This window comes from Pundamilia nyererei, unplaced genomic scaffold, assembly GCF_000239375.1.
Source record: "Pundamilia nyererei isolate P.nyererei 1_Seehausen unplaced genomic scaffold, PunNye1.0 scaffold00189, whole genome shotgun sequence".
NCBI lineage: Eukaryota > Metazoa > Chordata > Actinopteri > Cichliformes > Cichlidae > Pundamilia > Pundamilia nyererei.
Genome location: NW_005187590.1, coordinates 631,312 through 642,477, shown reverse-complemented (window position 1 = coordinate 642,477; position 11,166 = coordinate 631,312). Strand labels below are relative to the sequence as shown.

The 11,166-nt window shown below is 39.2% G+C and overlaps 2 protein-coding genes across 3 annotated transcripts in view; one reads left to right on the top strand and one right to left on the bottom strand.

Annotated features, from left to right (window-relative positions):
* The window catches only part of LOC102210375 (potassium voltage-gated channel subfamily H member 1-like), a 110,264-nt gene extending 105,143 nt beyond the window's left edge, over positions 1–5,121 (bottom strand). Inside the window, exons 1-3 of the mRNA XM_005747141.1 lie at positions 4,895–5,121; positions 568–691; positions 359–465 (exon numbers count right to left, since the gene is read on the bottom strand). Of these exons, the coding sequence (XP_005747198.1) occupies positions 359–465; positions 568–691; positions 4,895–4,967 (304 nt within the window). The 5' untranslated portion in view covers positions 4,968–5,121. The remainder of the gene's footprint in view (positions 1–358; positions 466–567; positions 692–4,894) is intronic.
* Positions 5,122–8,433: 3,312 nt separating this feature from the next.
* Positions 8,434–11,166, top strand: part of rcor3 (REST corepressor 3) — a 19,622-nt gene continuing 16,889 nt past the window's right edge. For both annotated transcript variants that reach the window (XM_005747114.2, XM_005747112.2), the window contains exons 1-4: positions 8,434–8,835; positions 8,938–8,994; positions 10,477–10,554; positions 10,680–10,732. In XM_005747114.2, coding sequence (XP_005747171.1) covers positions 8,712–8,835; positions 8,938–8,994; positions 10,477–10,554; positions 10,680–10,732 — 312 coding nt within the window. In that variant the 5' untranslated portion in view covers positions 8,434–8,711. The remainder of the gene's footprint in view (positions 8,836–8,937; positions 8,995–10,476; positions 10,555–10,679; positions 10,733–11,166) is intronic.

The window sequence follows — 11,166 nt, the reverse complement described above, 5'->3', positions numbered from 1 at the left end:
AAAGCGCTTAATAAATAAACTTTACTTACTTTAGTTGTTCACATAAAGCATAAAGGTAAAAAAAACAATATATACAGTGTTATCTTCATTTTAGATGTCAAAAAGTATTTGCGGCTCCCAGTGTTTTCTTTTGCGTGGAAACCAGGTCCAAATGGCTCTTTGGGTGTTAAAGGTTGCTGACCCCTGGCTAGGTAATTAAAAGGCTGTGAGCTTTTAGCATGGTGTGTCCCAGATTAGCATATATACAATTTCTAGATTTCTTGAGATCCTTAGGTATCTGGGTTTTTGAGGAAGCAGTTCATACAAACATTTTTGGATGCAGCTTACACGGTCATATCCAGTACTGTTAAATACTCACGGTTTTTCTTGTACATCAGAATCTCAAAAGAGTTCATCTCGTAGTTCTCAAAGGTCTGTCGAACCTTCTCACTCATTTCCTTGTCTGTCAGCTCTCCATACATGAAGCTGCAGAGGAAAACCAAGTATTTGCATTGATACAGTACACATTTACTTGAGACAATCAGTCCTCAATAATCCATGCGGTGGTATCCATGTGTGTTGTGGTACCTGCAGGTGCTGCTCTTTTGCATGACCTCAGCACGATGGTAGCCAGAGAGTTTACAGAAGCCATCATTGCTATAGACGATTGGCCACTCCACGATCTGAGCGTTTCCCAGCACAAAATTGGTATCTGACCACAGAAACCAATAAGTGATAGTCTGCCCTACTTCGCAACATCACATGACTGAAAAATTATATGAATCCAGCATACACAATATTTCTCCACATTTCACGAGGGCTACAACAACTAGTTTAAAAAATGCCCATTGCAGCCTTCCAGAGTCCACATTATTCTGATAAAATATTTTGGTTGTTCAATAGCACCAAACCCAATAGAGAAGCTAAGTTAAGCTAACTATTACGTAAGTAATTATTGCTAATCAATTAAGTGGTAAATTAAACTAATAAATAATTGCCTCACTTTTACACCTGTAAAATCAGTGTTAAACTAATTATGATGCTTCTTTTTATTTAATAACCAACTGGCCTACACTTAATACCTGTGCTATTAAAAGACAGTCATTTTTCAATTCAGTTCAATTCAGGTTAATTTATAAAGTGCCAAATCACAACAGTGTCCTCCACGTGCGTTTTGTTCAGACTGCTGAACACTTCATAGACACCTCAGCTTCACTACTGGAACTTCAACACTATGCACTCCATACTGTATATAAATGCCACTTGTTTTGCACATATTCAACTCTGTATATTTTTATATATTTTATTTATTTATTTATTTTTTACTATTTAATTTGTAAAATGTGTATACACACACACACACACACGTAGGAAAATATTTAGTATACACATCCAGAAATGCATACACTATTATATATTGTACATATATTTATTAGTTTCAGATGTAGCCATTCTTGTATTTGCTGGTTTGTGTTGTTGTGTTTGCACATTTCTGTTGCTTGTGGGGCTCGCACACAAGAATTTCACTCGCATGTGCTGTGCCAGTGTGCCTGCACATGTGATGTGACAATAAAAGTGATTTGATTTGATTTGATTTGATTTGTAAGGTTGGGACCCTCCAATAACAGAGGGGAAACCTCTAATAGTGGATGGGAATTAATAAGAATTTATCAATTCCAATACCATTATTATTGGTATGGATAAGTGATATTACTTATTGATTCTCTTACTGATTTGTTTGTTACCTGTTGAAGTTCAGGGTCTAGTTGCTGGACCAGGGATGGGATTCACTCAGCTTTAACATCAATCTAGGTTTTTAGCTAGCTTAGTGTTAGCATGTTGTCTGTGCAGGTACTTGCAAAGAGCCGAATTTGTGTTGGCAGCAAAATGTGTTTGTCCTGGATGGAGGTTCCACTTACTCTTGTATTTTTGTCCTTTTGTGAATTAAAAATAAAAGTAATGTCTATATCCACCTTTAAGAATGTGCCAAAATCAGCTGATTGTAGTACAAGTGCAAGTGGAATCAATGAGCAGGCACACAGACTAACAGTTCAAAGGAATTGAACTCCTGGGAACTGGTTCTTGATTCCCATCCCACCCCCAACAATCAGATGTTCTATGAGGAAATAAGGCGACGGCAGAAAAGAAAAACTCTTTTTTTTCTGCCCCACATTCTACTTTTACCTCAGGAACCAGAGGCTAAGAAAGTAATTAAGTAAGTAACATTTATTTATAAAGCACTTTTCACAGATAAAATATGGATGGTAAAATGGGGCCTGATTATTCAAGACCTTACATAAGGAGAAGGACGTTGAAATTTGATTCTGGATTTAACACGAAGGCAATGAAAAGAAGCTACTATGGGGAAAATACTGTCTTGCTTGTTACTTCCTCTAAGTACGCTAAGGAGCTTGGAAAGAAAAGCGTCTGGACTTCTTTAAGTTGCTTGAAGACGTTTCGCCTCTCATTGCTCTCAGGCGGTGGTTTACGACACTAATTGTCTGCCATCTATAATCCAGTTTTGAGATCCTTCCCAGACGCCTTAACGCCCACTCACATCCTGGGCCATCTGACCTCAGGAAATCACATGGGCTAGGTTTCACAATGAGCTCACCCGAAACCTTGGCTGATTGTGACCTACACCCATTTTCACACCTTGGCTCATGTGATTAGGTAGAGGATCATTATTGGGTCAATTGTCCCTCATGGTGGGTTACTTCCACAGATCTTAAATCTGGGACTCTCCACCATTTGACCATAGAACTGAAGAAGCTTCTCGGATGAGAGGTGAAACGTCTTCAAGCAACTTAAAAAAGTCCAGACGCTTTTCTTTCCAAGCTCCTTTGACTACGATGACCTGGATGACTGATAACCTTCACGGACATCTTCCTCTAACTACTCTATTTTTCTTCTATTATTGTCTTAGGGTCTTTACAATATAAAAGTGCCTTGAAGTGACTGTTGTAAATTGACATCATATAAATATAATGAATGAAAACTCAAGTCATTAAAGTTGCTTATCTTTTCCAGCATGGTCATGGTCTTGGCACTGGATTTAGTGTGCTGCATTCCTTCTTGAGTCTTCATGAATGTCTTTTGAATTAGAGATGCAGTTACCCCCTTTTACTGAATAATGGCTGGTGTAATTCAAAGCATGTCTAGAGGAACTTCCTAGCATTTAAATTAGTACCTGGTGATATGAAAAAAAAATATCCATCCATCCATCCATCCATCCATTTTGCAAGTATCTTTTCGATACCAATGCAGCACATTTACATTTCCTAGTATAAGCAACAATGGGACAAGTCTGGGCATTTCTGAGAGAGCACTAGCAGCAAAAAAGGGATTTACTTTAACAACCAGTACTTTGCAAAACATTCAAGAAAATTGTTTCTTGTGAAACTTGGAACCACAAACTGATTATTATTATTATTATAAATGTAGAGTAGTGTCAGTTTGAATTAAGGCAGCTGAGTAATTTTATTCAATTCAGTGAGGTGTGATGGTAATGTTAGCTTACAGCAAAGGTAAATGTAGTATGTTACTATACAGGCTGTGATTTAGTAAAATAATTATTCCCCCTGATTAGTGTGGCTTTAGTTAAAGCAAATACGCCCATAGAGAGCAGCGAGTAACAATTAGAAAATTTTCTTAGTTTTATAGTGTACATATTATTTATTGATGCAATTTGCACTTACGTACTTTTGCTGTTTTTAAGTTCATTTGTACTTTTCTTTGTTTTTAGAAGTAGGGTGGACCCTGGATAACTGGTTTCTTTCTCTTGTTACAGGCCTACACGCCGCTGCTGTCTTGTACCCTTTGTTGCTTTGTTGCTGTTGTGTTTGACTGGCATCGATTGGTTCCTTGTTCTATAGTGCTTTAGTGTTAACAGTTTGTTATATTTTAATCATGCTTTTAGTTGTACTGCTAATAATTGTATTTTAAACGGTGTGTGTGTGTGTGTGTGTGTGTGTGTGTGTGTGTGTGTGTGTGTGTGTGTGTGTGTATTCCTGTATATAATATTTCCTGAATTTTGTGTTCTGTATTGCTTGATATGCATGTTTATTTTAATTTTCTTTAGTGAAGACACAGCTGCTTGCAGGGGGAGGGGGGCTAGGCACGTGTGGTGGAATTCCCTTTTGTGGATTGGAGTGTACATACCGGGAAACAAGTATAACGGGCCATTTAACTTGCAGTGAGAGTGGCAGTGAGGATTTCAGAAAGATTGCACGGGTGAGTGATTGGTGGCACCCTTGGTCCCTCCTCCCTGTAGGTTGCCTTCAAGTGGCTAGTCTCCACCATTTTAGTTAACTATTTTCTTGAGCTGCTATTTTAACCAAGGGCAGCATCATGGCAGTGAACCTGGTCCTTTAAAGTAATGTTTATTAATAAACTGTCTTAACGGTTTGGTACTGTCAGCCCTGCTATTTAGTTTGTTTTTATTCTCTGCAGCTCTAAATTGGTAGTTGTTTATCTAATAAACTTTGCTCTATGAAATTGATTTGCCATACCCCTACTTGTTAATAAGGAGCCTATGTGCCTTTTGTAATTGTTACAACGTGTGAATATATATATATATATATATATATGTGTGTGTGTGTGTGTGTGTGTGTGTGTGTGTGTGTGTGGGGGGAGAGGGAGGGAGAGAGAGAGAGAGAGAGAGAGAGAGAGAGAGAGAGAGAGAGAGAGAGAGGAATAGCCATCACTGAAAGTAAAGAGCTGCCATAATAAATTTAAACCATAATTACTTGTGGTTTCAGTACTACTTAGGTTTTTAGCAATTGCCCGTGTGTGTTTATGTGGCTATGCCTGAAGGCGAAATGAGCAACAAAATCACAAAACATTATATATAAGAAATATATTATCACCATTTGAAGCCAGGCGCAGAATAGATCAGAACCGGATCGTGTCTTACCGTTGGACCGGCGGACGATGTTCTCTAGAAACGTGTTCTGAGGGGCCACGAGACCCCGCCGTCCTCTCGCCATCCTGCCGTCCTTCTGCAATGAGCAGAGCGAGCTGCTTCCTGCCGCTCACATATTACATATAAACACGAGCTTCGCACGCTGTATAGTATGTGCTTGTGCTCGCTCGCTCCCCACCTCAGCAGGCTCGCTATTGGCAGATTATTGCTGCACAAGCTTCGAGATGGGCCAGAGACTGGCTGTGATAGAGCGAGCTTCAAACATATGTGGGGAGAGAGGGTGGATGCCAGAGGAGTGAGAGAGGCGTATTGATGCTTTATACAGTGAGCATTACATTATCATCACGTCACTGATTGTAATTAAAAACACTGCAGACATAATATTTCGGTATTAAGAAAACGTACCACAGTAAGTAATTGCACCTGTAGTGAAAACAAATGTGTGTTGTTGTTTTTTTACTTTATGCTGAAAATGTAAAGTGGGGCCACCTAAACGGAACCAATGTGCTTCAAAGTGTTGCACCTGGGTTTCCCGAGGTGAGGGATTTCGCTCGCTTTTCCAAAGAGAAATAGTTTTCAAGTCTTCAGCCCTCTGACAGGTTCACCGTTTTTTCTAAGTGAAAAAACTTAGAAATACAGTGAAATCTCTCTCTCTCTCTCTCACACACACACACACACACACACACACGCACAAGGACTACGTTTGTAAGCTATACCGCATTTCTACTGTACCGAGTTTGCGGCCATGTGATCGTAACTGGAAAAGGCACTATGATATTGTGATAGTGCGCATTTATTTTCGGCACGACAGCTGTGCCATTTGTCTGTTTGTCCCATTTTAATAAACCACAATTTCGGCTGTGATAGTTGCAAAGGCTGGGTCGACATGAGATTGAACTTTATGGATTAAGAATCAGACGATACCCAAGATCATATGTGTTTTACAATAGACGAGCGAATACTTGAATGCATATATAAGAACACATTCACATGAGATACAACTTATCTGGAAAGTATGTTTAAAAGATGTTCAGTTTGTGAATTTATTTATTCATGTTGGTGTAACTGCAATTTACTGATCTTCTCAAAGGAGAAATAGAGTGAAATAAAATAGATTTATATTTAACACAAAATGAAGCCTACGTGTTATTAGTTCTACAGGTGTTGAGTACTAGTGGTACAGATTTGATAAAGAAGTTATCGATACAGAGGCTGTGCTGTAAATAAGAATGTTTCCATTTTACCAATAACTGAATGCCTGTTTAATGGCGATTACTGTAAAAATCAATTTATTTCATTAAAAAAGGCCTAATAACTTTTTGACAGAAGATTAGCAGGCTATGCTGCTTGTTTTTGGAATTTTTCTTATAGTGCAAGTATTTTGTGACTTTTTTTCCATCTTGTTCAAAAGTTATATTCAAAAGTTTTAGAGAAGAGCGCTCTCTCTTTCTCTCTCTCTTTCATCCCTCTCACCCCAGGGCTGACAGAGCTGTTGCCCTGGTGAAGTGGGAGGAGTTGTCTGCTCTTATCTTGCAGGACAAGCCCAGTGCAGAAGATGAAGCATGACCAAGGGATGGACAAAGACCATAAAGGGAGGGCCAAGTTTAAACCCTTGCCTTGGCCCAACTTTTTTAACCAATCACATTAATGCTTTTATTGTTCCATATTACAAAAATTCTGTTCAATAGGCAGTGGCATCCTTTACAGTTTGTCTGATGCCAATAAATACTTAATAATCAATTGTGAAAACTTGAAAATTGTTTGGCAGTCCTCACTACTTTGCAGGCATTTGTGGTGCATAGCACTGGCATTACTGTACTGGTCAAGATATTCTCCACAATGCAGCTGTAGACACTGCTGAGGATTTTAGGCAACATACCAGACTACTTGGTATTACACGTCCTCACTGATGTAGATACCCAAACAGCTTACCCTCTCCACTTCCAGCTCCCAGATGACCGGTGGCAGGTGGAATCTCCTCTTCTTCCACTATGATCTCTTTTGTCTTGGCTGTGTTGAGAGTGAGGTTGTTGTTCTCGCACATAGACATCAGACCTCCCTTCTGTAGGTTGCTTTGTATGTACTGTGTCCTATCAGGATGGTGTTGTCCACAAACTTTAAGATGATGTTATCTTTGTGATAGGTAACACAGTTGTTGGTGAACAGAGTGTAGCGGATGGGACTGAAAATGCCTCTTTGTGGAGTGCCCATGTTTATAGTAATACCGGCTGAAGGTTTATTACCAACACTGACAGACCGAGGCTTCCCAGTCAAAGAGTCCAGGTGAGGTACAGGCCAAGTGTAGACAGTTTATGGGTGTGTTTGTGGGGAATGACCATGTTAATGGTGTTGGCATTGTTGTTAACGAAAGTGCTAATGTACCCAATCACATGCTTAATGTAATCCTGTATGTTGATGCACGACCAGTTATTTACAGTCCTCATAGAAGTTATTTACAGCATCTTCAATCAAGTAATTAATCACAGACTATATTTATAAATTGGGAAAAGTAACTCTGTGGGTGAATCAAATTTACACTTTTAAATCCATGCAGACACAGAATCTCCTCCTTGGCTCTCTCTCACTCACAAAAACACTTGGCCAGGGAAACATCCAGGCTTCTGCACAGAAGAGATGACGAATTAGCAATCTTCAGAGAAACAATAGAGAAGCAGCCTTAAAGGACAGAGACAATCACTAACACTTACAGTGCAGCGTTCAGGTGAAAACTGCTTTGCTCCCAGCCGATGAAGAACAGGTACTTTGTCATCAACTTACATGGCCCTGTGTTAGTTTTCACCCAGGGCTATGTAGGGTTAGGATTTTTCCCCCTTAATAATAAGCACCATTTACAAAGTGAATTTCGTGTTTACTTGTGTTTTTTTCTCTCCAATATTAAAATTTGTTTGATGATCTGAATCATTTAAGTGTGACGACCATATAAAAAAATAGAAAATCCTGAAGGGGCCAAACACTTTTTTCAAACCAAGTGATTAAATAAATCACAGGGAGTCTGAAGGCTTATATACCTGCAAGTATCTTCGTTATTACAGATATTATGTGTTAGTGGATTCCTTTAGCTTACAGTGCAGTTTAAATGCTTCATTGTTGTGCGGGATCTTTCTCTACTGGTCGCAGACAGTCCACGCAGAAGGGTAAATAAGCAAATTTTAAACAAGAATAACAGGATAACAGGTAATCATTAAGTGTTGTCACTGGTAGGACATACAGTATACAGTCTGTAATAACCTGACATACGATATAAGAATAACCTGACATGAATTTATTTGAAATTATGACATTTACAATGTGATTTATTGGTAATATTTACAGTTTCCGGATATTCTGCATTCACCGTTGCGTTATCCTAATGCTGAATCTGCATTTTGTTGGCACTAAACCTCTTGACTGTTTTTTTTTCTTCTTCAGTTTGTCTCGGCGGAGGAATCTCATTTCAACGGTACCGCAGCAGCAGGAGTCGCACTACCGCACCCAAAGGTGCGTAAAAAGACTTCCGCCGCCATGGTTAGGCCCCCAGCTACAGGTCTACGCAACTAAAATATCCCTCGGAGGAACAAATTGGATTAAAGATTTGCTAAAAACTAAGAAGAGATTGCTCGGTTGTTACACATAGCATATCGCAGCCGGAATTAACCGTGCAAGCACGGTGAGAGTCACGAGTAGGGTTACAGCGACACGGATAGAGCTGCGGCGACGGAATAAACAGCAGCAAAAGAAAAACGTCCAGCTCCTGCTGACATTTTATATCCCGACATAGAAGCTAAAATCGGTGAATCAGAGCGCAGAGATGCCGGGCATGATGGAAAAGGGCTCGGATTATTTAGGGAAGGGTCGCTCAAATGGCACCAAAAGTCCATCCACAGCCTCTAACGGACATTTTTCTGACGAAAGTGGCAGCGACGACGAACACGGTGATATAGCCTCGAACAGCTTCTTACCGCTCCCGATGTCCGTGTTTTGAATATGACTAGTTAAATTAAACTGTTTTCGTGGTTGTTGTTTGTGTTTTCCAGATGTAGGAATGCGTGTTGGAGCAGACTACCAGGCCACAATCCCCGATTTTGAGCCCGGTGAGTTTTTATTGTTTTCTACCTGAGTGATGAGCCGTGGTAGCCTCGGTATGTGTACAGTATCAGACTGTACTGTACTACGCTCACTGCCAATACGTTAGTTTGCTAGTGGATTAAAACTGACTGCAGTAATAGTTAAGAGTCCGATTTTCAGTCGGCTTGCTGTGGTATCAGCTTGTTTTAAAGTCAGCGTAAAGGCCGCGGAGGCAAACATGAACCGAAGTGACACAAACTTCACTGACTGTCGTGTTTCTTCCAATTTATTAACAACATAAAATGTCAGGTGGAAAAGTACGACTGGAGTTTGATCATGATTACAGTTCGTTTTGAGTCATATAATTAACCATGATCGTTTTATTAAAAGAGTGCTGTGCAATTCTCGACTCTCACCTCATTTCGTCATTTATTTGGCATTTAGATAATTTAATTACATATTGTGAAGGTAAAATAGATTTTAAAACCTGCTAAAGAATGTCTTACAGCTAAATAATTTAATTATTGTATTAGAAGAGCATTACGGCAAGGTATTTTGGATAAGGTATGGTATTTGCTATGCTAAGAAAAAAAACGGAGTGCTTACTGTGAAAGATTGAACCGGCCTGAAACCCCTTCAACTGCTCTGCTCCAGATTTCACTCTTTATTTGCTCATTGTACTTCCCCACAGTCTGGACTCTCTGGTAAGTTCAGCTATGGTTCCCCCCCTGCTCTGTACAGCCAGCGACCCGAACGATTTTCCATGTGGTCGGACACAGCTCAATATTGCATCCATGACCCATTAAGCCTGCAATAATGAACATCAACTACATAGCTGTTAGTGGGGTAGAGGCCTTTCTCTTTGAAGCCATGTTGTGTTACGATAATTATTTGGAACAATAAGTGCCGTATTTGCTTCATTCAGCTGAAATACAGCTTAATTTTAAATTAATTTTAGTATTGATGTTTTCTTTTTCCTCCTTGGACAACCGTACTGAGGAGAACCATACTGAGACTATCATGTCCAACTATTGGAATACTCTCCCTGTTCACTGAGGTTTGCTGAGTCTGTGGAAGTCAGCCAGAGATATATAGTCTGGAATTTCAGTAGAGTGTGTTGTGTGAGTTCTGCTTTAGTGCCGTATATGTTTTCTCATCGAGTCTAGTATCTTTTTTACTTTATATTTTTTGGTGTCTTTTAATTTCTTTTACATTTTTGTTTATTGTTTTACCTGCTATAAAACTTTCTGCTGTTTTTCATTATTTTCATGACAGCACTTGATGACTCCTTTTTATGGCAAGTGCTATATAAATAAATATTGCTTGCTACTGAAGTGGCTCAAACAGAAGGAGTAATAGGAATAGTTCTTCCCTGATGATATGCTGTAATAACATATGTACAAACTGTATCTGGTGTATATCACTGATAAAATAACTTATAAGTGTTAAATTAGCAGCAGCTGAATAAAATCTGTTATTTTTATCATTTTTCTATAATGTTTGTACAGGTGCCACCAAGTACACAGATAAAGACAGCGGAGGGATGCTGGTTTGGTCTCCTTATCACACCATCATTGACTCCAAACGTAATGTTAATATTGTGTTTGACTGAAAATATTTAGTCCACCTTCTGTGATTTCTTTTTTTCTTTCTTCTTTTTGACACAAAAGATCAGATCCATCTAACAGTCTGTGTGTGTCTCCCTCCACAGTTGATGAATACATTGCTATTGCCAAAGAAAAACATGGATACAACGTGGAACAGGTGAGCTATACAGCAGCTGACTTTTCTTTTAAACGTGCCACAAAGTTTAACTAAATGTGGTCACAGTCTGTATAGGGGAAACGTATTATCTTGTTCATTCCCCAATTGACAAGCTGCAGTAACAGCTGGTTGTGAAAAGTCTTCAGTTGTTTTCAAAAAACTATAAAACAATGAAAAAGAATGTGGTAGACTTGCTAGAGATATGACATTTTTTCCATCTCAGCCCCATATTTTTTCACTCATGTTAAAAAAAACTGGACCAGAAAATTGGATAGAAAATCCCCCACTGTTCTCAATGTAAAAGATTGAGGCTGTATACAGAATGACTCCGGTATTTACTAAACCCAACATAAGAGACACTGAAGTGAAGCAATACTTTCCTTGGTCCCAACCTAACAGCTGTAGAGTGCCATCAGTAGCGGCCTTTAAAACTG